The sequence below is a fragment of the Pyrgilauda ruficollis genome, unplaced genomic scaffold (assembly GCF_017590135.1).
Source record: "Pyrgilauda ruficollis isolate IOZ18807 unplaced genomic scaffold, ASM1759013v1 scaffold568, whole genome shotgun sequence".
Taxonomy (NCBI): domain Eukaryota; kingdom Metazoa; phylum Chordata; class Aves; order Passeriformes; family Passeridae; genus Pyrgilauda; species Pyrgilauda ruficollis.
The window spans coordinates 3,317-30,721 of NW_024527355.1; the positions used below are offsets into that span (position 1 = coordinate 3,317).

The 27,405-nt window shown below is 38.5% G+C and overlaps 1 protein-coding gene across 3 annotated transcripts; it reads left to right on the forward strand.

The window, feature by feature from the left end:
* Positions 1 to 26,992, forward strand: LOC121361270 (mothers against decapentaplegic homolog 4-like). 3 transcript variants are annotated; one of them, XM_041481786.1, is made up of 12 exons: positions 1 to 270; positions 6,588 to 6,953; positions 7,859 to 8,033; positions 8,429 to 8,458; positions 10,005 to 10,220; positions 12,011 to 12,121; positions 13,888 to 13,938; positions 17,698 to 17,881; positions 18,856 to 19,024; positions 20,185 to 20,323; positions 21,517 to 21,763; positions 26,437 to 26,992. In XM_041481786.1, the coding sequence occupies exons 2-11, from the start codon at positions 6,705 to 6,707 to the stop codon at positions 21,726 to 21,728; spliced, it is 1,536 nt and encodes a 511-aa protein (XP_041337720.1). In that variant the 5' UTR covers positions 1 to 270; positions 6,588 to 6,704; the 3' UTR covers positions 21,729 to 21,763; positions 26,437 to 26,992. The 3 variants fall into 3 exon arrangements, with proteins under 3 accessions (XP_041337720.1, XP_041337721.1, XP_041337722.1); XM_041481787.1 differs by lacking the exon at positions 26,437 to 26,992 and adding an exon at positions 597 to 817 and having other exon boundaries at positions 21,517 to 25,399; XM_041481788.1 differs by lacking the exon at positions 21,517 to 21,763.
* The last annotated feature ends 413 nt before the right edge of the window (positions 26,993 to 27,405 follow it).

Below are 27,405 nucleotides of genomic sequence, written 5' to 3' on the forward strand. Positions count from 1 at the left end.
GGCGTCCGGACGTGTCGGAGGCGGCCGCAGAGTGCGAGCGGCCGGAGCTGCGGTGACGAGGCGACGGTGACGACGGTTGTCACTGGACGCCTGGGTTCCCCCTCCCCCGCACCGCCGGCCTGAGGGTGGGGGGACGGAGGCTTGGCCCGCTCTGCCGCACCGGGGCCGGCTAAGACGAGAATAGGCTCATCCCCGCAGCCGTCGCTACGCCTCACCCCAGCCGCAGGCCGCGCCCGGAGAGCGGCCGCTCCGCCGCCGCCCGCGGCCCAGGTAACATCCGCTCTCGCCTCTCGTCCGCCTGCCCGCCGGAGCCGCCCGCAGTACGCCCTCTCCCACCGCTCGCCGCCGAGACTGCCGCAGGACCGGGCCGGGCCGCCCCGCCGCGCTGGAGGCGTGCCGGCCGCTGCTCCGGGGAGCCGAGACAGCGGCTCCCCCTACCCCTCGCCCGGGGGCTTCTCGGCCCCGCTTCTCTGGCTTCCCCTCCCTGGCTCCTTCCCCATCTCCCCCTCTTTTCCTGAACGAGAAAAAAAAAACCAAAGAAACCTGATCGCCCCGCCTTCAAACTTTTAATATTATTTTTTTTAAAATCCCGGCAGCAGCTCTCCAACCGGCCTGTTCCCAGTTAAACTTTCCTCCGCTGCCGTTTGTGCAGACTGCTCTCATCCTCCTCTCTCCCGCACGCTGGAAAAACGCTCTAGGTGGTTTTATGTGAGCCGCTTCTCGTTTACTTCTTTGAAATCTGCCATCTTATTTGCAGTAACAAAGAGCGGTGCCTTTAGCTCATTTTCAGACAGCATGGGACTGCTCAGCACAAGGGGTATTAATTAAGTTCCTTCCTTCCTTCCTTCCTTCCTTCCTTCCGACTTGCTGCATAGTTGAGCCTTATATGTTTTACCTACGAAGACGGGTTAATTTGTGGGGTAATCTAGTTGAGAGTTAGGTGTGTTATCACTTAGTACCCAAATTGTGCTACTGCAAGCTAGTTCTTCTCAAACACATAGGGTTGGAGTAGGATCATGGTGTTTTTTACCACCGCTTCTCAAATTATCTTGGTTAATAATAGTGTGCCACTGTCAACGGGCAAGAGTGAATTCAGGCTCCTGCACTGTTGTTACTTTGTTCAGTAATGTAGATAATTCCATGCAAGGTTGTTGAAAGAGCTATACTGCCCTATAAAATTAAATGTGTTTTTGTACTCCAGCATCATGATAAGTAGGCAACTTGTCCTTCTGGCCCTCTTCTTATTTTTCTTGGTTTGATTGTGACTGGAAGGAGTTTCTTCTCACTTTGCAGTCATTAACCTCTTTTGATTTGCTTGTTGTGTAGGCATGTTTAATATTGATATAGAAACTTTATTTTAAAAAGCTGAAGCTTAAAGAAAAGCAGTGTCTCTAATTAGAATTCCTTTTTTAGGTAGATGGCTCTTTACATAATGCATTCAGTCAAAGCTAACACAGTAGGGATGTGAGTTTTGAGAGGAATCAACAGATTTAGTGGAGAACAAAGGTGTGCCAAGGGCAGATCTGTGGATCCTGATGAGGAGCAGCCTTTGCTATGCTGTTGTTAAGGTCTGGCTGGAATTTTAGGACTCTTCAATGTTGCTAACCTTGTGAAAAAATCTTTTGTTTGAGGCTGGAATTTTCCATGTTTCTGGAGGTGATTTTTTTTTAAAGTTTGAGCAAGTGCAGAGAACATTATCCCTGTGCAGATTACAATAAAGATGTTGTCTAATACACATATTTCTAGGGTATCAAAACATTACACACAAGTGAAAAATCACACTGCTTTTGCCTGAGCAAGGTTTGATTCTTCCTTTTATTGCTTGGTGTAGCCACAATTGTTTTCTCTGTGAGCTTTTGACAAATTACTATTTGCCCTTGGTGAAGGAAGCCTTCTGCAAGAAGAGGAATCTTTCAGGATCCTCTGAGGAAGAGTTCAGATTTGCCATGTCATTCTATGGCAAGGATTTTCACCACCTTCTGCTCTCTGTGGTCTCTCCTGCCGTTTCTGGGTTTTTATCCTCAACCCCAGGTACTAGGATGAGGAGGGGATGACCTCTTGCTCAGTGGGAGCCCAGGGGTGCTCCCTCACAAGTGAGGTAGTTTGAGGTGCCTAGAACTGTATTGTGGAAATAGATCCAGTTGTAGAGGAGCTTACTGTCCTTCTCACTCTCATGGTGTAAGGTGCAGTAGTCTTCCTTCTCTGACCATGTAGAAGTCTGTATTTAAAAGAGGAATTGTTTGCAGCTGTATGCTTTCTCAAAAATAAAAATGTGGAGAGGGGAGTGAAACCAAAATGAAAAAAGAAACTTTCTAGGATTTAAAATGTGTGTATATGTAGTCACATCAGCATAGTAGCTCTACCTTGCTCACCGTGTCCTGCCCCCCCAGGCATTCAAAAACAAGATAGGGATTGGGATGTGTTTTTACTGTTGTATTAGTTTCTTGAACAAGATTAAGAAAACTGGAATTGTGTGCAGCAGAAAGGTTTGCTCTGTTTATAGGATCAGTCTGTTGCATTTGTAAGGTGCTTTTCAAAGCAGTTGAAGTACACAGGTTGAAGCTGAGAGGAGTAAAAATGCTGAGAGCTGCACTTGGTAGCTACATCAGATCAGTTTCTTCCACAAAGAAATGGTTGCTCCTACTTTTTTTAACTGTGAATTTATGTTAAGATGAAAGAGTTGCCACTCAGTTGTCTTAAAACTCTTCCAGTTCTTTTTATGCTGTCATGTGTCTTACATTTTTGTAGCTACTGACAGTGAGATGAGCAGAATTGAGACTTATGATTCAGATATGCACACAAAAATAGTATTCTGGGGAGTGTTGGCTCTTACTGTACAGAACAGTGTGTGTAGTACCTTCTTAGTACTCTCTCTTGCTCTTTAATGCTAATTGTTCTTATGTCTACAAACACTTTGTTCCTATTCACCCTTTGGGTAAGTAGATAATAGTCTAATATGCTGGAATGTATCTGCAGTTTAAGAATTCATATCTTCATCAAATCATAAACTGCCTTTTTATTGGTTTATGGATTTTTCTTTATCATAAAACTTATACTACTGCATTATTAAACAGCAAAACTGTAGTAATGTTTTAGTGGTTAAAAGCTATCAAATGTATATGCTGATTTTCTGACATCTTTGTCTAATTTTGAAGACAAGAGCCTTTCTTGTCCTTTATTCATGTGAAATGTTCTAGCAAGATGTCAGTTTGTATGCTTTTCTAATTTGCCAGTTTGTTAGCATCGCATTACTGCCTAGTATCAAAATGCTGGAAATCTGTTTGGGATGGCTAGTAAATCACATTCCAGAGTATCAGTGGCAGGTTCACTACCCTATTTGTTTACAGTAGGGTTTATCATATCGGTGTCAGGCCTGGATTAACTGTCTTGCCCAAGATGTTGGATTACTGATTGCCTGGATCATATTCCTTTGGGTTACATCCCTGATTTCCAGCTCCATAACTGCTTGGTTTGTCTGCATAAGCATATTGTTTCATTTTCTTGTTGGGGGTTGATTGTTCTCAAATTGCAAAATGTGGCTTAAGGTCACACTAGGGCACATTAATGGGAGTTTAGGTGAGGTCTTCAGGCTATATAGGATGTATGGAAGAATTATGGTGTTTGTTCAAGTTTGCATCAGTCTTGAAGGAAGACTTTCAGTTAATGGTTACTTATCAATTCTCTGAGATAATAGTGTGTTTGTTACAGATCATCAAGGGTGTTTTTAATTACCTGGCAATCTGAACTTCTTTTGTCTTACAGATTTACTTATTCAGAGGCTCTTATTCTTGTTCCAATACTTAGAGTATTGCAGAACACTAGTTGTTGTTCACTTGTTTTATAATATACCTGTTAATACTTAGTTATTGAAATAAATTACTTTCTATAACATAGAATTATAGAATCGTTAAGGTTGGAAAAGACATTTAAGTTTGAATCCAAACATAATCAAGTACTTCTCTATAACTTTGTAACTTGTTAGCATTTTATATTACTTGTCCCTTTTTTTCCCTGTTCTGCTCGCATCACACTATAGCAAAAGGGAGAGAAATACCTTTTTTTTCCTTGGTGAATGAAGCTGAGAGCTTTACTACAAGCACTGTCTCCTGCTGCTGTTTTTCTCATGTTCCCTGTCTTTTCTCTCTGCCTCGTTTTTCCCAAAGTACTCTCTCACCCGTTTCAGTTTCCATGAAATTCCTGGGTAGAGGGAATTAAGAATTTCTTTGCTCAATATATTTGGCCATATGTATTCAACTGTAAATCTAAGCTTGAACTGTAGTGTCCATTTGTAAAACATAAAAACTTGGCTTGTCTCCAAAATATACTAATGCTTCAGAGGAAATATGTCATGACACTTATCAATATGTGCCAGATTGATACCCACTGACCTCACTCCCTCTTTTTGGGGATCAAAATTGCAAGATTAAAGGCAAGATTTCTGTAGATGTAACTTCTAAAAGGAGGCTCCTGAATTAATGTGCAATTATGCATCAGCAGTGTTTAACAGTATTCAAAATCTTAAACTGGCCTGGCTTTCAAAAATGCTGAAGAATCAGATGCTCCTACTGAGCGCAGTGGCAGTTGAGGGGTGACTTCAACATTTCTGAAGATCATTACACTTAAATAAGGGTTTATTTGCTTGATCTTAGTTTTCTGAAAGTCAGCCATCAAAATTTCCATTCATGGTTTTAGGGATGTAAAAGAGCTGCAATGTCTAATTTTAAGCATCTTTAAAGCTCCTTTAGCTAGTAGCTTTATCAAGTCACTTATTTGTGATTACTTACGTGTATCTATCTGGGATGCTGTTTTATATTTAAGGAAAATTATGTTCTATTTTGTTTTAGCTGGTAAGCTTTGAGATTTACATGAATTGGAGTTGCTGTGGAGAATGAATGTCAGGTTAAGCTTGACTTTTAATAGAGGCTTATTGATTTGAAGCATTAAAAGAAGCTAGTATTGAGGGAGAAACTTTAATAGCTAGGTAAAATGATCTTACTCAAACTTATAGGTAATTGTTTTCCTTTGGGAGAAGTTAGGTCCAGGAGCATCCTTACAAAAGAAAAGTATTGAAAATGGAGGGGGGGAGGATTTGCGCTGTGTTTTTTCCCCAAGTAAACAAAATGTGATGTATTCAAGTTGAAATCAGGAAAAAAATACAAAGTGGGGAAGAGTTTGTTTCCTTTTATAATTGTGCTGGATTTGTGTTGCAATATTCCTTTTACAAGGAGGGAACTCATGTTAATACTGTAATTTGTGTGATACATTAACTTTATAAGTTAACACCCCACTCTTATTTTTGTGCAATGCATTTGTTTCCAATAAATAGCTGCTACTTCGGTGCCTCTAATAACATGGAAAATTCCAGTGCAGAAACAAGTCTTTGACTGGATGTGTTCTTCAGATAATGAGAACAAACATTTTTTTCTTTAACGATTGAAATCACATATATTTTATTTACATTGCTGAGAACAGCATGGTAGTTTCAAAAAGGCTTATATTTTAAGTTTACTTGGAAAATGTAAATGTAGTAAAATCACTTATATTTATTTGCTGCCACTTTCTTAAGAAAGCCAGACCACATAGTTCATAGACTGGTGTTAGTGAAGCCAGAGCTGCTTGAAGAACCAGAGCAGCTTTTTGACAACATTAGACTCCTTTTCTGCAACTGCACAAAATCTGCTGTCCTATGTTTCTGGATAAAGCAAGATAAAGTGTAACAATTGGCTCATTCAAAATCAAGAAAATCAGGCCAGCTATAATTTGTGGATTAAAGGAAACTTAAAAATGATCATGTCTGCTGGCTTTGAGAAGAATGGCTTCATGACTAGAAACCATGGCAGGTTCTTAACAAATGGAGTTTAATGGCTAATCTTGAGCTTATATTTAGTGTAATTAAGACAGTTCTGTTTGAGACAATTGAAGTGCTTTTTTAGTGACTTCAATCGATTTGTCTTGATCCAGAAGAAGCTTGATCCAAACAAGAAAAGACAAATATGCCAGTTGAGGTTTTCATATCTAAAGATACACACAATAGTAATTTACATAAATGTGTATTATGCTAATGGCCAGGTACAATTTTTGCCTTTAGCAAAGAGAAATAGAATTGATCAGAGGTCAGAACATAGTTGAACTATTTGAACAGAATTATTAAATGAAGATGACAGATTATTCTGGTGTCTATTCATGCTTATTCACTATTCACATTTTGTTTAAATCAGTGCCACTTGATTCCCAGCCAGTATTTTCACTTGTTTTCATCCTGCCAGTATAAAACTTAGGAAATCATTGTTGCTGTTCTCCTTTTCCTGATTCATTTAATACATTTCTATATGTACATACTATGTGTACATATATATAAACTATAATCTTTATTTAAATATTGTTACTAGGGGAAAATAAATCTTATATCTAAAACTGTGCAAGCAGTGTCTTAAGCATGTTTTAGCCATCATGGGACAAGAAATGCAGTTTTGTCATGTGCTTTTAATATCCTGCACTTGAAAATAAAAGAAGCACAAAGCCACAGACTTCCTTAGAAACATGATTTGCAATGTTAAAAACAAATCTAATGTATTTTTTCCTTCTAGGTTTTACCAAGAGACAGTACATCTAACACTTAACTTGGATCATCTCTTGTTCATCAGCTTGAAAATCATAACAGCCCCCAAAACTGACATTTGATCTGAAAGAAAAAGCTGTGACAAATGGACAATATGTCTATTACTAACACACCAACAAGTAATGATGCTTGTCTGAGCATTGTTCACAGCTTGATGTGCCATCGACAAGGTGGAGAGAGTGAAACTTTTGCAAAACGTGCAATTGAAAGTTTAGTTAAAAAGCTAAAGGAGAAAAAAGATGAATTGGATTCTTTGATTACAGCTATAACCACAAATGGAGCTCATCCTAGCAAGTGTGTTACAATACAGAGAACGCTGGATGGGAGGCTTCAGGTTAGTACAAGTGAAAATCAGATGTTTTCCTCCTAGTGAAGCTGGAGCAAAAGTGAGTGACAGGATCCTAGAGTGTTGAGGAAGAGTAGCTCTTCTCTTGCATCCACCCTTGCCCCCATTTGTAGGCATGTTTTATGGCTGGAGCTCTGGACTGCTGCAGTAGTTGTTTGTTTGTTTATTTTCCAAAAGGAGCAGAAGGCATTGGATCAGCTGTTCTAAATGAGTATGTATGTGGCAGTAGAAACCAGGGTCATGTAACAAATTCAGCTGTTTATCCTGGTATTTTCACTACAAGCTTCTGTTAGCTCTGTGTTGGTCAGAAGTATAAAGACAGACCTATTCTAAGAAGATACTCTGAGGAGTCTGCACTGAGGATTTATGTTAGCCTTATATCATCAGTACTCAGTACCTGTATAGCCTGGGTTGCAATTTCCTTGTTCCAGGACAGATGTCATGTTTGCTGGCTAGCTTTCTGTCTACCCTAGAAACATTTAAAAAAATTTTTTTTTTTCATTATAATGGAATGGCATTCTTCTACTTGTAAATTCCTTATAGTGTAGCTCAGCACCTCATTCCTCTTCTGGGGCAAAACTCCTTAGTCATCCATGGTGGGGAAGGTGACCATACATACTACCTTAAGCACAAATTCTGCTTCTGCCATTTTGTATCCAGTATTTTTTTCTTAAGAATCAGAGTGTTGATTTAACCATAGCAAAACCGTAACAGAGATTTATTTCTGTTGAGTACAGAACTTGGGTAAACTGTACATCACCATTTTTTTTCCCCATGTTTTGATGATGGAGAAAGGTTGTGTTGTTGTTTGTCTTCTTCCAGCTTTGCTCCTCACTAAGTAAAATTAAATGTGTTGCTACTTTCCCAATCAACTCTTGTGTCTAACTTTTTAGGTGGCTGGTCGCAAGGGATTCCCTCATGTGATTTATGCTCGTCTTTGGAGGTGGCCTGATCTTCATAAAAATGAACTCAAGCATGTTAAATATTGTCAGTATGCTTTTGACTTAAAATGTGACAGTGTCTGTGTAAATCCTTACCATTATGAGCGTGTAGTATCACCTGGCATTGGTAAGTAGACTTGATTTAAAATGGAACAGTGAGAATAAAATGTAAAATGTTTTCCTTTTGAGTATAGAAAATACAGGCCTAAATTAGAAACATTAATCTTTAATGATGTAATTATAAATTACTCTATACTCTTGTCCATCTTCTTAATGGAATTATTCTTTTATTCCAAATTTAAAAGAACAATTTGTTGCTTTTGTTTAAGTCTTTCTGTTGTCTTTGCACACAGTTCTTGCAGTTAATGTGTATCCTAGGAATAATTTAGCATTGAGACAGAGGGGATATAATATGTAGTCTGTAGTACCAATTTGTCAAGTTGATAAACTTAATGTTCAAAAGTTGTTGAAGATCTCTGAATATAATTTTCTATACCCCTTTTCTTTTTCTTCTTTTTAAAGATCTCTCGGGACTGACACTACAGAGTTCTGGTAAGTAGTTCTGTTTACTATTGTATTTCTATGGGTGCAAACTGTGTTAAATTCTTCAGTATGTACACAGTTTATTCCGTTGTATCTCCTTAGGAAAGATTATAGAGAGCAGATGAAAATGCATTTTTCTCTCTGGTTTTGGAAAAACCAGCTAAGTAGCATATAAGAGGTGTGGTAAATTCTTTAAGGCTTCAGCTGAGCTTGTCAGTATGTTCTGTTTTCATTGCTCACAACTTGTAAGTCCCACAAAAAACCCCAAACAACAAAACTCTCACCATTGAATGATGCTAATTAATAAAAAAACCCAGACACCCAAAACCGTGCATACCTGTATGATATGCTAATTAATTGAATTGGGAATAATAGATGCTTATGATGTAATAAGTAGTTTAGCAATAAACTGGTATAAGTTCTGTAATTAATATGCAATTGAATGAAGGAGTCTAATATTCTTGCTGTCTGAAACTTGAGAGAAATTGGACATTAAATCTCCAATGAACATTATTCAGAAATTATGAGGCTGTGCAGCTGGTAACTGCTTTATTTCAAAACTAGTTTTTTTTCCTTCAGGAAGAAATTCATAGAGAAATTTGGGTTACCTAATATTTTTAGCAAAGACAACTTAAAAAAAACCCAACTCACCCAACAAACTGTTAACTTCACAAGCTTTAGCTTGTTTGCTCACCTCTGCTAATTGTTACGTGTCTTCTGAAAAATGATCCTTTTATACAGAATCAAAGCTTACTAGCCAGCAGTTAAATACATAAATGTTTTTGTGTCGTGCACCTGTTTTTGCAGCAGGAAACAAAAAAATTACTGTCAGATTTTAGTATATTTAAGTCTGCTTTAAAAATGAGCATGGGAGCTAATGTAGTGTGTTATTTAAAGATGCTCAATAGGATATATAGAAATAAATTCTTGTAGTGGCAATGGTAGTAATTTCCTTACACTGTATGTGGAATATTCTGAATTAGTGGCTATATTATTAAATATGGAGTAGCAGTGTATTGTCTTTGAATGTGAATGTGATGTTTCTAGTTAACTTGTATGGGAGTTGCTTAAAATTATTTAAGGGATGCATGAAGTTTTTATGTACTGTGTTAATGAATTGTTTTTCATAGGAGCTTTATTTATGTTCTTATTTGTATACTAGGAATTGGTTTGTTAACTACTCCATTAACATATATTTAGGTGCTTGACAAAAAGCATGTTCTTCCCTTTTATTAGCCATGTCCAATCACACAGTGATGGACTAGAAAACAAAATGCTATTGGAGTCTACTATTGTGGGACTAAACTGCTTGTTTGATAGCAGTAAGCAAAATAAACAGTTTGCTTTTCTATTCAGTTATGCTTCAAATTTCTTGCTGCTGGCTTGAAGTGTTTATTTGTAATTTAGTGGAGTGCTTTAACAATGTTTATATAGGTTAAATTCTCCCCCCACTAGTTTTAATGGCATTGTTATTGCTTGAATATAGTAGCACAATCTATAGTTAAATCCTGAAAATAGATTTGCTTTGCATGTTTAACTGTTTGTTTCTTCACAGCTCCTTCAAGTATGTTGGTGAAAGACGAATATGTTCATGACTATGAGGGGCAGCCATCATTGTCTTCTGCTGAAGGCCATTCAGTCCAAACCATCCAGCATCCACCAAGTAACAGGGCATCTACAGAGCCTTATAGTACCCCAGCCATGTTAGCTCCTACTGAGGCTAGCACTACCAGCACCACTAATTTTCCCAACATTCCTATGGCTTCAACAAGTAAGAATGAGATGATATGAAGTACTAAACTCTGAAAATGTGAAAGCTCAAAGATAACCACTGATTTTTGACAAAGTAGATCTTGTATTGGAACCGTGCTGCTGCCGCATTACGCTGGTAAAAGTGTGTAGCAATATGATCTAGGCAGTCTCGTAAGCATTAACATAAGGGTTTACCTTGGAGCATAATTTGAGTAACTTTTCCTGGTGGCCCAGTCTTTTTTCAGTGAGACTGACACTACATGACTGTTACAAGACTCTTGAATACGCCAAAGGTTCAGTAACACAATGTTAAAACAATTGGCCAGTAACAAAAATATTATATCTATTATTTGATTATTGTTGTAGAAATGGAAGAATTTTATTATTTTGTCACAACAGCAAATGGGATAATAAACAGATATGCTGTAAGGTAGCAGTATCAAGATGTTTTAAGGCAAATCTTTAGTGTTCCACAATTGACAAAATGTATCTTCCAGTTTTAACTTGATTATTTTTATAAGGCCCACTGTACTACCAAAGTGACAACCCTAATTAATATTTTCATGAGTCTGTGGAAGTGCTGAATTGAAGTTTTTTGTGTGTATTTGGTACAAGTGGAAGAGTCTGGTTTGCCAACACCAAACCTCACATTTCACTCCAGCAGGACAGTAAAGCATTGTGTGCAGCGTCCTGCAGCCCTAATGTAGGGAAACCACAAAGTTGGAGGGATTTCACATACTCATTGTCACTTTAATATCAAAGATGTGTGAATATGATGGATTTAATGTTATCAAATTTGAATTATGGTGGAATTATGTTTTTATAATGTCTTGAATTTTAGCTGGCAACTTTTTTGTTAAAGCTAATGATGGTTTTGCCAAGGTGAGATGTGGTGTCTGTATTTGTCTCCAGCAGAGAAAAAAGGATAGGCAGTTTAATTGTATTGCTTTTGCACAACAGTTTATTGTCAATAGCTTTTTCTCATCGGTGTTATAATTGTTGGAGCCAAGTGGACAAGAAAAAAAGGCTCATTTTTAGGTTTTAGTTCAAGTTCTCAATGTATTAAATTCTGCTAGCCCACATCAGTTTGAGAGTGCAAGTGCACTTGTGAAACTGCTGATCGGTTCAGTGTTAATGGCTGAGCTGAAGTCTTTTAAAATCAAATTCTGTTAACCTGTTCTGAAATATCTGTAGTTTTACTTTAAAGCTTAGATAATTCCTGAAATACTTGGGAGGAAAAAAACCCAGCAACTTTCTCAGGAAGGAATCCAGTTATGTATGCAGCTCTATTCAAGAACTATCTCTACAAATAAAATACCATTCAGTATGTTTTGGATGAACACAAATGAGTTCTCCTTAGGAACAGTAGTTATAACATGCTGAAAATAAACAACTTATTGGACCTGCTGCTGGCCTGTTTGGATTCACACCAAATCTATTCCAGCTATGTTATTCAGTAAAACCTGACGCTTCTTCTTTCCTTTCAAACTGAAAAATGAGATGTGAACAAAACAAATATGCACTTGATAAACGTGGTTCTTTGTATACTTTTACTCTTTAAAATATTAAGTGTTGCGACGAATTATCCGTGTGTGGAGACACGAGGCTTGACTCCATTTCAAGGGTGTCAGAGACAAAATTAGTTGATGCAGAGCATCTTGCTTTAAGTTTCCCTAAGACACTGGATGGAAAAAAATACTGAAACCAAACTTGTAGGAACTGTGTATTGCAGTGCTCCTAGTTGGGTATATTTTCCTACCCAGTAGTGCTGAACTCTTCTTAAAACCAGCCACTCCTTTCTTTTTCTAGATAGTACTACAACTTGGACTGGAAGTCGGACAGCAGCCTACACACCTACCATACCTCACCACCAGAATGGCCATCTTCAACATCATCCACCTATGCATCCTGGGCATTACTGTAAGTAGTGCAGATTTCCAGATCACTTAATTTTCAATTTTGTTGAATGGTAGGGGTTTATTTGTGATTACTGTTTACCCCCAAATACTTTTTTTGTTTTGTTTTGTTTAATATTACAGACCTACCATTACTGTGTTTAGTATTTTCTGACAGTTAAGTATAAAAGCCTGATGGACTTTCCTCTGTTAAAGCAGCAAAGATTAGAAACTCAGATAGCTATAGTGATACCATCTATATTATACATGTCTTACTATACCTAACAAAACTAGCATTTCCTTTCTAAACCTGTTTTTAAGGCTTTGCAATCCTGTACTAAATATTTCCTTTGCTGAAAAGGAAGTCAATTCAGAATGTGTTGTTTGCATATTTTTCTTTCAAAACTTGGAAGTTCTTGGCTGTTTTTATTTTCTGAAAATTTTAAAGTCATACTAAGCTTTGGAAGATGTGTCCATGTATCCTAGCCAGTTTAAAAGAACCTTGTGAAAGCTCATGCAGTAAAGTACTTGTCAATAAACTGGTCTTGCCACAGCCTGATTCATGAGTACATTCGGCACACAAACTTGAATCTCTTGTTTTAAGGTACAGGAGATGGGGAGGAAAAAAGTGATCAAACTGCTAGTGTGTCTAGCACAGTATATGTATTATAAGAGTGTAGTGGGGAAAAACCCACCCAAATTAAAGTTTTTCTAAATTTTGTGGCAAAAAGCTAGAACAGTTCTTGGTCTTCTAATATAGTACTTAACCAGATCACCTGTTTGCAGCAGTCATGGTTAACAGAGGGGAGAATAAACTGTGAGCTAATATTACAGTGACTTTTCAGCTTGTCTCTATCGAGAAAATTGTGGTTTAGATACAGTTACTAAGTTTCATTATTTTGGTCTGTTAGAATCCCACTTCATCTGTCATTTAGTTTGTCAGAAATACCAAGATGTAAAAAAACTTTAGTGATGGTGTAGATACTCTATAAATGTTTTTCAGTGCATGTATCTTTCCATAGTTATTATTTATAACTGGCTGGTGGTACTACATAGAGTTTTTCTTGGCTACTGCCATCTCTCATTTCAGAAAGTCACATGTTTTGACACCTACCAGCGTTGTGTTTCTTTTGACATCTTGTTGCAAAAGCTGCTCTTACTTATAATACTATGTTTAAATTTTTCCTCCTTGTTCTCTGCTGCCTGTAAGGGACCCAGTTAATTCATAAAAGTCAAGAGACTAAACTGACTAATACCAAGACTATATTCATTGTAATTTTTTTTCTTAGAAAATTATTTCTCTAGGGCTTCTTTCCATCTTCAGTGAGTGTTTCTTATGGTTAAGTCCACAGCATGTTGGGCAACTTGTTTTGTAATTGATGAAACTAATGAAGTGTGGTTTCTGACAGACTTGTATCACCTGCCTCTATACACTGATTCTCTCCTTGCACAACTTGGGGGCAGATGTCAAGTCCTATTTCTCTTACATCTCAATGCTATATCTCATTTCTGTTCTCTCCTGGAGCCAGGTCTGGCTTGAGCAGCATGCAGCCTTTCCTTCTGGGATACTAATGGAGCTCTTTACTCAACTTCTGAATTTTTAGGAAACCTCTAAGAGTGTAATTTTTCTGTGGGCGTTTTTATCCCGTCAGATTAGGCCAATTGATTCAGAAATTACTGGGATTTATAACATCAGGCATCCTCGCAAGTCTTTTTTTATTTGGAAAACAAGCTAAGTAAGAAAACATTATTTTTCCACATGTAAAACAAATGGCATGTTTTCTTTTAAAGGGCCAGTTCACAATGAACTTGCATTCCAGCCTCCTATATCAAATCATCCTGGTGAGTAAAATCTAACATGTAATGCTAACTTATAACTTTGTGGTTTAAGTTTGATTATTTTTTTGTATCAAGTACTCTGAAATTTGAGAGATATAAATTCCAAAGAAGAGGAAGAATTTTGTGATTAGGTCTTGTTTTGAATTTGGATATCTCTTGGAATGGTGACATAGGCTGTGAACTGAATTTAATTGAGATGCCTAAGTCAAAGATTGCAACGCTCAAGCCCACACTGAGATGGTGCCTACCCTGGAGGTATCAGAACTCTGAATGTCCTTGATCCTAAACTTTTCAAGGTGCCTGTAGTTGTACTTTTTGCCTGCTTAGAAATATAATGGAGTTTAGGTCATGCTAAAGTTCTCTTTGATCCATAATCTAGTCCATCATTACAGCCAGATGCCCTGAAAGATAGCTATTGTGCTGCTTAGCATTTTGGTGCTGAAGTTCCTCATTGGATCTTTGCATAAAGCTTGTTCTTTCCAAGAGTCTTCATTACTGGTAACAGTTCAGGGAGCCAAGGAGATTTTGTCTCGTGGTGCAGGCTAGCTCTCATGTAGGTACAAGGTGATATTCTGTTTTTAACAACAGCAAGGCTGTTGCCTGCATAGGGAGATCTGCACAGTTGAAAAGCCTAAAAGTTTAACTTGTTTATTAATTGGCTAGTGACTAAATCCATACCAGAAATAAAAATGTTGATAACTGCTAGCTAAACTTAACTGTAGCTGAATTTTATTTCACATTATTTAGTATGTCTCTTTCACTCTATTGATTTCATCCTATTGTTTTCTCAGAGACATGAGTATTTATTTGAAGGTTAAAAAACACTAAAGTAATTTAGGCACCTTTGTTTATTGTTTTCTAATAAAACCAGAACAGTTTCTTGAGGCAAATAGGTGTACTGTTGGGTGTTACTGTTTATAATGAATGAGTACCACTTGCAGCACAGGAAGAACTCTTCTTCCTGTTGGCTTATCAGGCTGTTGTGTTTAGGTCCTACTGCACTAAGTATGTCCAGTCATTTCTTGAATGCTTTCAGGGATTGTGACTCCTCCACCACCTCCCTGGATGTCCCATTCCAATGCTTAACTACCCTTTCAGTGAAAAAATTTTTCCTAATATCCAATCTAAACCTCCCTCGGCACAACTTGAGGCAATTTCCTCTTGTCCTATCACCTGTTATTTGGGAGAAGAGACTGACCCCTGTCGCTGTCGAGGCGGTCATGACACGAAGCAGAGACCACAAGCAGTCTCAGATGGCAACTCTTTATTATCGAACATGGCTGACCTTTTATACACTTTCTGATTGTTTATGCTTCTTCTACCCTAACTATTGGACACAATAAAACAACATAACACCATTGGTGAAAAGTTACAGTGACTTAACTAACTTTCTAAAAATACTTTGTGCAGCTGTGAAGTTCTCTTCTTATCTTTCTTCAGTTCCTCAGTTCTCTTGGTCTCCTTGGTTACAGCCTTGGAGAGAGCTCCTTATCAGCTTCTTCTTTCTTCTTAGCTTCTTCTCACTCCTTTAGCTAACAGGCCCGCTGTTAGCCCCTTCCACAGACCCCCACCTGTCTAAAACCTCCTTTCAGGTAGTTGTAGAGAGCGAGGTCTCCCCTGAGCCTTCTTCTCTCCAGGCTAAACTTCACCAGCTCTGTTGCCCTTCTCTGGACATGCTCCAGCACCTCAATATCTTTCTTGCAGTGAGGGGCCCAGAACTGGACACAGGATTTGAGGTGTGTCCTTACCAGTTCTGAGTACAGACGGACAATTACCTCCCTGGTCCTACTGCCCAAACTATTCCTGATACTGGCCAGGATGCCATTGGCCTTCTTGGCCACATGGGCACATTGCTGGCTCATGTTCAGTTAGCTATCAACCAACACCCCAAGGTCCTTTTCTGTCAGACAGCTTTCCAACCACTCTACTCTTCTTCAAGCCTGTAGTACTGCATGGGGTTATTGTAACTGAAGTGCAGGACCCACCCAGCACTTGGCCATATTGAACCTCATACCGTTGGCCTTGGCCCATTGATCCAGCCTGTCCAGATCCCTATGCAGAGCCTTCCTACCCTCCAGCAGATCAACACTCCCACCCAACTTCGTGTTGTCTGTGAACTTACTGAGGGTGCACTCGATCCCCTCTTCCAGATCATCAATAAAGATATTCAACAGGGCTGGCCCCAATACTGAGCCCTGGGGACCCCCACTAGTCACTGGCTGCCAAGTGAATGTGGCACAATTTACCACCATGCTTATGGCTCAGCCATCCAGCCAGTTTTTAACCCAGCGAGGAGTGTACCTGCCCAAGCCATGGGCTGCCAGCTTTTCCAGGAGTATGCTGTGGGAGACAGTGTCAAAGGCCTTGCTGAAGTCCAGGTAGACATAGTAGCTCCTTCCAACTACCATCTTTCTTTCGTAGCCAATTTTTTAAATAGTAGGAGTTAAAAAGCACCACTTGGCTATTAAAACATGCCATTTTGTTCTGCTCCCTTGCTTAATACTTCCTTGTTTTAGCCTGTATCTGACTGTGTGCAGACAAGGTCACTATGTGATCTTTGCTTCTTTGCTTTTTCTCCCATTGCTCTGCTTTGCAAATCTGGTTTGCTTTGCAGGGAGGATAGAGAAAACTGACTTCAGTTAGGATAGGAGGTAATTACTCCTATCTTAAGCCAGATCTGTTTCAAAGTTAGTTTCTGCTAGCCTAGCCATGAATAGGCATATATATATTACTTCTTTATGCTAAAGCTATAGTCATAAAGTGCAGGAATGCAGATGGCTTACAAAATCTTACTGGAATTATAAAGTGTAGAAAGATTTGTAAGATCTACAAAAAAACCTAACATTGTGTTGTGTCCCACCCCTGCACGGAAAGGAGCACTCAAGGTTTGTAGATGCCTGTGGTCAGAAAAGAATGGCAAAAACCAAAAGGGTCCAAAAAAACCCTCACAAAGTTTTATTAGTAAACTATGTACTCTGCACGGAAATTTGTATATATTTTTCCCCTTAATGATGATGATGATGCTAATAATAATAGAATAAAAATAAAGAGGGGAAAAATAGAAAAATGAAAGGGAGATCAGAAAGAGAGGAAAGGGGATCACCAGTCCTGGGTCCGGCATCAATACAGATGACAGGGAGTCCTGGGGATGCCACCTAGGCTCTGTGGGAGTACCTTCTTATAGGTAATTTTTCCCTGCCCTGGGATTAAGTTCCTCCCTCTTCATGTGAGTGAGTTAGCATGTGCAGTCTGTTCTTCTGGACCTTTCTGGAAATGGGTTGGGTGGATTTGAAGTTCCTTTGGTGGTCTCTATTCCCCTCTGTTGGTCTTGCCTGCTCCTTGATCCCACTTCTGAGCTTCCGCTGTATGTTGTATTGTCACCATGGACCTGAACAGGAAAATTTGCTCCAGAAAGGTGCTGTCATACCTTCATAAGGCCCCCCTTTCCAGGCACATCATGTTCTAACTTGCCTGCTTGAATGGTCATCTGTGTTTGAGGCATAGCAGTGCATTAACTTCTTACTGCCCAGGCTTCTATACATTGATGTGCGCTTTAATAAAAAAGATAAGCCCATGTTTGCTGTAGTATGTCGCAATTTTCTGTGCTAGTAGATGTGTCTTTGTCTATCTGAACTTCCTTATATGAATGTGCACTCTTAGTCTGAATGGCAATTGCAGTTGCAGAAGGCTTGATTGATTGTCTGAATGGGTTTGTTGGGTTTTTTTGTGCCTTTTAGTCAGTTAATTGTGTATATTCTTTAGCTCCAGAATATTGGTGCTCAATCGCATATTTTGAAATGGATGTGCAAGTCGGGGAAACATTTAAGGTCCCTTCAAGCTGTCCAATTGTTACTGTTGATGGATATGTGGATCCTTCTGGAGGAGACCGTTTTTGCCTGGGCCAGCTTTCCAACGTGCATAGAACAGAAGCCATTGAGAGGGCAAGGTATTCTGCAGATCTCAAAATCTCCAGATGTCTGTGGTATTTGAAAATATTTTGGTTTGCCTTCAGTGTGTGCCTCTCTTTTGAAATCACAAGTATGGTATGTTTCTTTGAACTGAATTAACTATACCAGAGTAATTTTTTCTAGGCTGCTCCTGTAATACATTCAAAATGTGAACTGTGTGACAAAGCCCTTCAGAGCTTTGCAGTAGTAGCATGTTGCTTTTCATTGCTTTCAAAGGCTGTACCTTCAAGGATAAAATTAGCAACTCGTGCCATTATATATGCAAACTGAATATTAGTTCTTCACACTACTAGACAGTGATGTGAGAATAACTGCAATATATAGATTTGTCAAAGGAGCAAAGGAAGGTTTATAGAGAGCTAGTTGGATTTTCATTCATTTTCACCATGCACATGCTATGCTTTGATGTGGAACTGAAGCAGTTTTTCAATTTTTGTTCCACTCCTTTGAAACAAAAAGGAAGAAAATTATTCCATGTCTTCAGAAATGTTGCATTGTGACAATCAAAATGCTAGATTGCTATAATGTGATCCAAACAAACATACAGTTCTGCGTTGAAATGTGGCTTTGTATATGTACTTGATTGACTTTCTATTCTAGAATACTTGTGGGATTTTGCACTTCAGAACTGAGTGTGTTTGGTATCCCAACTTTGTATTGTTAATGACTGAGGTAGTTGCAACTCAAATATCATTGCTTCTGCATTCTGTTTCCCATAGATCTTTACATGGTATTACAGATTTTTTTTTTTTAGTTTTTTTTTTTTTGTTTGTTTTTTTTTTTTAGTTTACAGATTTTGCATAACAAATGCTAACTTTACACCTAAGATAATAACTACAATTTCAAGTCCTTGTATGAGCAGAGTGCTGGAGAACTGTTTATGTTTTATTTAGGAAAGGTCTGATTTATAGTATGTATACACAGACGCATTGGATCTGTTTTTCTTTTTAAGGTTGCACATAGGTAAAGGGGTGCAGTTGGAGTGCAAAGGAGAAGGTGATGTGTGGGTTAGATGCCTCAGTGACCATGCAGTCTTCGTTCAGAGTTACTACCTGGATAGAGAAGCAGGGCGTGCACCAGGGGATGCAGTTCACAAGATTTACCCAAGTGCATATATAAAGGTTGGTTTTATGTTCCTAGATGAAAATTGTAGGGGAAATAGCATGTATCTGAGTCTTGTAAATGTTAGAGAAGCTATGAGAGACTAAAATAAATATAACTTGGCTTTGAAAAACCCAAAAAATTTCCATTTGACAAGTCACTTAAGATGACTTTTAAAATTGACTAAACTGAAAGTGTCATCTAGATACTATGAAAGTAACTAATTTTGTATTTTGTCACAAGCAATCTCGATAGCAGTTTTTTGTATTTTTAGCCTTACAGGTTTAAATTAATTGCTACTAAAATTTTTAGCATAGGTTATCTGTTTCTTTACTTTCTCTCTCCAAAACAGGAAAAGTTGGGAAATTATGTATGAATGCAGTAGAAGTGCGTGTTAAAGTGCATGTTAGTATTATGAACATGAAGTGATCCAGAGGTCACAGAACATTGCATGGAAACAAATTATTTTGAGGATGTTCTTACTTAGATGTGCCTCTGCCAGACTTGAAACTTTATTAAGGACAAGTCACACTTGTAAAAATACATTTTTAATTAAACTGCTTGAAGTTTACATTGATTTTTTTTACAAGCTTTCTAGTATGAGAACAGAGTTCCTGTATATATATATTAGTGCTAAACCTGATCACAAAGATATAAAATACCACCAACCCGAAACCTAGCTGCTGAAACTTCAGACCTTTCAATTATTAGTATTTTTTTTAAATAGACTGACACATTTCAGTAAAACAATGAAGAATAAAGTCTGACAAAGTTAAGATGGACTTGTTGGCATCCATTTTTATTTATATGCCTATTTTCTGGAAATACTGGGATTTAAAAGTTAGGATTTTATCACTCTGTATTATCCTTCACACTTTGATCTTGCAGTCAGTCCCACACATGATACTTCTGTAGCCTGCTCAGTTCAGCCAAGTTCTGGTAGTGCCAGTGGCAGTAATGGCATATAAGAAGAGTCTCTAAGAATCAGCTTTAATGGATTATTTCTGTTAGAAATTAAACTAGTCAGGGAAGGTTTGCTTTTACCCATGTGTATGGAGAGATTGTACAAGTTGTTTTGAGAGAGTAGAGAGGTCCAGATTATTGGGGCTGGGAGTTGAGAAATTATTTTCTTTATTGCTTTTGGTAAGTCTAATAGTTCAATAATTTTATTTTTTTAAAGGTGTTTGATTTACGCCAGTGTCATCGTCAGATGCAACAGCAGGCTGCCACGGCCCAAGCTGCTGCTGCTGCTCAAGCTGCAGCAGTAGCAGGAAACATCCCCGGACCAGGATCAGTAGGTGGAATAGCCCCAGCCATTAGTAAGTGCATTAACTTCTTGGTTTCCTTTTTTCCTTACCTGAAAACAAATAACACAGCTTTCCCTCATAACAGCACCCACCCACTGCCCCTGCAACAGTACAGACAGACTTGGAATAAAATAGCAGGATTGGGGTAAGGTGAGGCTGGGATGGCATTTTGGTAAGTCTGTATTAATTCACTTTGTACCCGTTCCACGCATCATTTTTCACTCTGTAGTCTTCAGGGAATATTGGATATGGAAGTGGCTGCTTATTGTACTGCAAGAAGTGTTGCAGTATGACAGAAAGCATGTTATATACAAGGTCAAATAGCATCACTCCATTACTTTAAACAGAGATACTTTTGGCTGCTTGGATCCAAACTCATACAAATATTACTCACAACAACAGGGATTACTTGGCAACAAAGTCCTTGACTATGTTTAGGAAGACAAGACCCTTGAGAAGAGGAAGAAGAGAGTGTGAGGATGGGGTTTTTTGTGGTTGGGTTGTTTTTGTTTGGTGGTTTTTTTGGTTTTTTTTTTAAAGTTATTCTGGGCTAGAGTTTTCTTAGTTACTAAATTCTAGATGCTTGAAATTGTACCTAAGTACTTTTAAAAGTGGAAGTACTTACATGTCTCAGGCTGCTTTATGTGCCATAGTGTTTTCTGTATTCCTTGTATTGCTACATGGCTCTTTCCAGCTATCTTACAAATTGCTGAAGGCATCTTGGGGAAATGTCTTTAACTTTTGTCTTAGCCATACTTGGCGATTTGAAGTTTGCCAGCAGTATTCATCTTTTTATTACATGTAAGTAGTGTTGTTTGTTAATCCAGCTTCCTGCAGGTGGTCAGTCTGATTTCCTATGCTGAAAATGCAGCATTTGGCAAACATCAAGAATAAGTGTATTTTTACATCTACATAAAGGTTACGTGTATTGTATCACGTAAGACATTGGGTGTCATTCTATCTGCTTTATTATAGAGTTTTCTATTTCAACACCCTTCCAAGATTGCAGAATGATGAAAAAAAAATTAATTGTAAAAAACGCAAATTAATTGCTGCATTCATTATAGCAGAGATCTAGAAATATGGACTGGCCTTGGCTGTGGTGAGAGGAAATTGTATGTGAAGCAAAAGCCAAGCAAATGGGAATGGCTAAACAAACATGGTAAAAGAACATGTCTGAACACTTACTTGAAACTTCTATTTAGGTTTGTCAGCTGCTGCTGGAATTGGTGTAGATGACCTTCGACGCTTATGCATACTCAGGATGAGTTTTGTAAAAGGTTGGGGACCTGATTATCCAAGGCAGAGCATCAAAGAGACACCGTGCTGGATTGAAATTCACTTACACCGTGCCCTCCAGCTTCTAGATGAAGTACTTCATACCATGCCTATTGCAGACCCACAGCCTTTAGACTGAGATCCCTCTGCTGCACTGCTACAGGCCATTATATTGTGAGGATGATGGATTGTAAAATACAGTACTGTTTATAACCTGAAGATATAATTTACTTTTGTTCTACTTAATCTTCTAAACCCAGGTTTTAAAAATGTGTTTGCCATCTTGCTCTAAGCAGAAAGAAATTAAACATGCAGAATTTGAATTTCAGTTATTTTCAGAACTTGTCATAATACAGGGCTTACGGTGAAAGGTAAACGCCTTATAGAGACTTTATAGTATTGGGTTTGTTCCCTTTGAAACTTTCCTTCTCTATTATGGCATCTTGGTGATAAGTCTCACAGGAGCCTTTTGTATGCAGAATATATATTATATATATATTTATATCTGAAAATTCCTTCTACTAGTTACAAACATTTACCTTGTAGCAACTTTAAAGTTCCAGCTGATTTGTGATGTTCTTTTTAGGGAACAATAGTTAACAGAAGACTTCTTTATTTTTTTGACAATCATGTTATGATTTTTCCAGATTAAAATGTAGAGGCTGCCAAAAAGTGAGGGGATGAGACATATGTTGTTGGCACTGATTAAAAATAGCAAGGAAAAGAAATGTGGCTTTTCCTTCACTAGTTTTTTAAAAAAGATATCTTAGATTTTTATTTATATAGACAGGTGAGTTTTAAAACACTAAAGGAAATGGATACTTTCAGTGCTGACACTCAAATAACATGAAATACCTAGTCTGCAAAGTTGCCACTGAAATTGCATAACAAGCACCTAATGGAAGGAACATATTTTCATAATTACTACTGACTTTTATGATTTTACTCAACTAAAATTTGGCAGGTATTTAAAGAAGTTGCATGACTCTTTTTACTTGCATATACCATTACATCATGCATAATATTGCATCAATATTTAGGATTCAGTTTTTGTATCTGTTCACCATTTCCACTCAGGGCAAGATGGCAAACTTGTTTTTTATACTTCTTGGTTATTTTAAGCCCTATGCCATCAATGACCGTATCAATTGGCAATGACTTTATATAGAGAATTTATAGTAAAAAAACCTACAAATGTATTGTCTGTATGACAGATACAATGTGTATGCTTTCTCTCTAGCCAATAGTATAAATTAAATTATGAAAAGCCTGATTTTTGTAAATTTAGTTTGCTTATATAATGTAATTCTGCATCTTGAAACCATTGATCTTGAGCGATGGATTCCTTTCCTTTGCAAAACCTGCAGCAGCCAATAGTGATAGGAATTTTTGTTAGTTTAAATTTGCCAGGAACAAGTCCAATTTTTCTTACTTCCACTGCTTCGCAATAAAAGCGTGTCCTGAGGATATATCTTTGTGACCGTTTGGGGTATGGAGAAAAGAGCAGGAATTCCTTCTTTTTTAGCATGTGTGTAGGGAGTTGGAGCTTAATTAAACAGGCTTAGAAGGACATACACTGAAGTCCTTCAAGTGCTGCAGGTTCGGTCTGCCTGCTGTGCTGAGCTGACCTGGCAGCACAGCTGGAGTGGTTAACAGGAGTAGAAGTCTTGGAAAAGATTATTCAAAAGCTTTTGGACAAGTTTCTTGCATAGTTTCAGGAATCTGTAGAGGACTGTGACACAGTGTTTAGTTATTGCTTCTCCCATATGCTGGAATTCTTATGAAGTCAGCAGTCATTGTTTCTCTTAGGTGTGGAAGTACAGAAGACAGATGATCTGGGAGTAATGGCCAGAAATTGATCCATTTTCTCTGTATTTTCACTAACAGTGCTGTCTTCTTCAGACTAACTTCTAATGAGATCACTTTTTCTTTTGACTTATGTGGCAACTTCTTGATGTGTGGGAAAATAGTGTTTGCTTTCCTCACAGGCTTTAGTTTAAAATCTTTTTCATTTTTCTTTCTCTCCCAAGTGATCTATTTTGTCTGCAAAGCAAGCTGCTTCACAGTCTTGAGGAACACTCTCAGTAGAGGATTCAGACCACATCCTCAGAGAAGCTTTTTAACCGGCAGCTTGGTTACACTTCATCCGCAACAGAAACCTTGATTTGGGGGAAGAAATTAAAAGCCTGACTACATGTTTTTCTTGCCAGCCTCCCTATTAGATTATCTGCCCTGCACTTACTGCTGGGTTCAAGGTCCCTCAGTGTTTGGAAAGTATGTAACTTTCTGCCTGATGAATTGTTTATAACAGGCTGTTCGTTTGATTAGGAGTCCATGAGCTTACTCCCTATTTAACTTTGTGGCTTTGCAAGGTGTTTTTCTTGATGGATGACTGATCTGTATATGGCTGCTTCACAGACAACTTTCTGTACCAGTTTCTTCTGCTTTGATTGTGCCAAACTTTGATAAAATAGTGAAAGATTGCGTCCACCTGTTGGTGTATTGGCCTGTACTATGGTCTGAAAGAATTCAACTTTTAAGATTAGTTTTCTTGGCAGATGTTTTGCAAGTCTCCTAAAGTCTGCACCTGCAGTGTAGTATTTAGATGGCCCAAAATGTTTGGAATAGAATAACAAAATAATGTCAGATGAGTTTATCAAAAACAAGAAATTGCAGGCTCCACATCAGGAGAAATCTGAGCATTGTGTGAGGCAGTACAAATACTGAAAAGGCATTCATCTTCTCCACCAGGCAGTTTCTGATGCTGTTGTAAGTGTTAAAGGTCAAAATGAGAGAATCTCATTCTTATTTCTTAATATGCATTTAACTTAATTTTTTGTACTTTTATGACAAGGCATAAAAGGTAGTGCATAATGGATTAGAAACCCTTCAGTGGCTGCACACTGAATCTTTGAGTCTTGCATTTGTCTTTTTCTGAGAGTTGAACAAGAGCTACAGCTACTTGATAGCCATGATGACCCCTATACATGCAGCAGGCAGGAATGTCAAGGATGCCAAAATTGTGTCTCCTTCAGCTCTGAATGTTTCAAATTCAAGAAGTATTTTTTCAGCTAGCAATCTCCTGCTTGCAGTCCTGTTCCCATGTCTGCTCTGCTTAGTTCTTTCAATGAAGTAATTACCTCTGTGTTTCTCACCCTTGATTATGTGCTCCTCAAAAACCACATTGTGCTGGAATACTATGTAATTTCACTTCATGTACTGGTGAGCTGGGATTAACACCAGAAGGTTTAGATTGCTTTATCTGTGTTACTGTTAGTTTTGCAAGCGAGGGCATTTAAGGTTAACATGGTAGAGATGTAGGAGAGAAAACCTTTTCTCTGGAATGGTTTAAAAATACTTAATTCTACAGGAATCCCTTGAAAGGAGCCATAACCGCTAAACAGTGGTGGTTGAAAGTGGTTGTTCCTTTCATCACTTTTCTGGGCTTGATGAGAATGATATGCTCAGAGACCTGGAGCCACTGGCTGTGATATAAACCACTTCATTTACAGCTCTGGCCTACTGAAGACCTGGGAAGTACCCTTCTGCTTTCTAGGGAGGGACCTACACTGCAAACAAGACAATGGTCTCCCTCAGTCACCAAACAGGTCTGTAGCAGCAGTACTCATCGAACCTGTGTCCAACTCCTGTGCCTTACCTTTGAGACCATCTTGTAACACTTCTGATGACAGCATTTGTAGCTATGATATTTTATGGAAAATCCTTTGCTAGGATTTTTCCCCTCCTGAAGAGCGGAGAGCCTCAGGAAAGAAATGTAAACAATAACTATCTGCTGCTGTGGAATGCAACAGGTGCATCTGTGATTGGTGCATGTTGGTTGTTTCTAATTAAAAGCCAATCACAGATGCAGCTGCATCGGACTCTGAGAGTCACAAGATTTTGTTATGCGTTCTATTCTATTCTTGTTCTTTCAAGCCTTCTGATGATCTTTTTCTCTCTGTTCTTTTAGTATAGTTTTAATGTAGTATTTTAATATAATATATATCATAATATAATAAACCAGCCTTCTGAGAAAAATGGAGTCAAGCCTCGTGTCTCCACACATGGGGAGTTCCCAACAAGCATTGTCTCTGTGTGGCTCAGGAACAACTGCCTCTGTTCTTTTACTAGGAACCATTACAAAATTCATATACCAGTGTATATACGAGGGCCTTCTGCCTGTAAACCCTTCAAATGTTATGTCTTGATAGTGGTCTTTATTGAGGCATCTTTAATCTCTTCTTTGAAGAATAAGTGCTTTAGAAAGGACTGTCTCCTCAATTTGCATTTTTACTCTGTTATACAGAGTGACTGGGTTTGCTGGTCACTTTAATGCAACCAGTTAAAGACAGCCACGTGGATCTTCATCTAAGTGAGATTCAGACTTCATTTAAGAAATCCTCTTTCCTCCCCCCCCCCCTCCTCTCAGGCCCCATGCTAATTAACATCTGCTCTATAAAATTGTAAGATGCTTAGTTGTCAGGTATTTTTAAGGATGCAGTTTTGGAGAGGTTACATTCTTTTGGTTTTTGAAAGACTTTAAAAGCTATGGTCTTGCCTGGTCCTGCTGATAACAACAGTATTTCCATGACTGGTATTAGGTTTTTGAGGACCATGGCATTGTTCTTGGGACTGAGATTTGCAAGTTGCCTGTCATAGGCATGTGTGTGAACCAGCTTTGTGCTCATGCTTCTAACCTCTAATGCACTTTGGTTCTGGACAAGGAAACAAAAATGGAAAGTGCTTCTCCACCAGCCCTAGGAGCTGGATGCTGAACATCTCTTTTTATTGTGTCATTCACTTTCAAAACACTCTTATTGATTGTGTGTTTCTGAAAATTTTCTAAGGTGTGTGACCATGCTGACTCAAAGCTGCTGCACATGATGCTGCTGATGTCCCCAAGAACTGACTTGACTTTTCAGCAATGTGAAAGTTTCACTTGGTGGGACCTTGTGAAAGCAGAACTACTGTCAACAATATCTCAAGAGGTTTTGACACTGTTGGCTGCTGTTGTGCCTTTTGGGTGATACATCGCTCCTAAATTTGCAGGACTTGTATAAGTTCACCAAAACCACATAGCACTTTCTTGCTCCTGTACCTTTTTCTGTGTCTTTCTGGTGAAGTTTTGTAACAGGACAAAGTGATTCAGCTGGATTGAGAGCTGCGACGTACCCACAATCCAAAACCTGCTGTGAGAGGGGTTTTTTGAGCATGAAAGCCTAGTTAAGCATTTCTTCTTTCAGCCATTGCCTTTTGATAAGCGGTCAACAGAATTCCCAGTAGTTCCTTTGTAGCTTACTGTATGTTTTTCATTCAACCTAGTTTGTGGATAATATACTGTAGTTAACTTTCCTGAAATTCTGTTACAGAGTATGTTTTTGATTAAAAAAGGTAAAGATTCAAGTCTTTGGCTTCTTTATTTCATTCAGTGGAAAGCTTTTATCCTGTTTCTGGTCAGCTGTCGGAGCTGCTAGCTGCGGTCTTGAACTGTGTCAGGGCTAGGGGAGCTTGCTGGAGTAGAGCTGTGATTCCAGAGGGTCCCTCCTTGGAGTCCCATGTCAGATACTTGGGTACAACTAGTATCAAACCCAAAGCCAAGGTCAGTTTCCAGTGTAGAAATGTCTCTGGGCACCTGCAGGTGTGCAGATACCCGTCTGCCTTAAGTTGGTGGGGCACAACAGTTCTGTGGGTGTTCATGTTAATGGAAATTGCTTCATTTAAGCCACCAGCCAAGCTGTGTGTGTGGGTCTCAGAGGAAGGACCACAGATCAGAATGAGTGCCAGGTGTGGGTGAGTGTCCTGGGTTGACTATATGA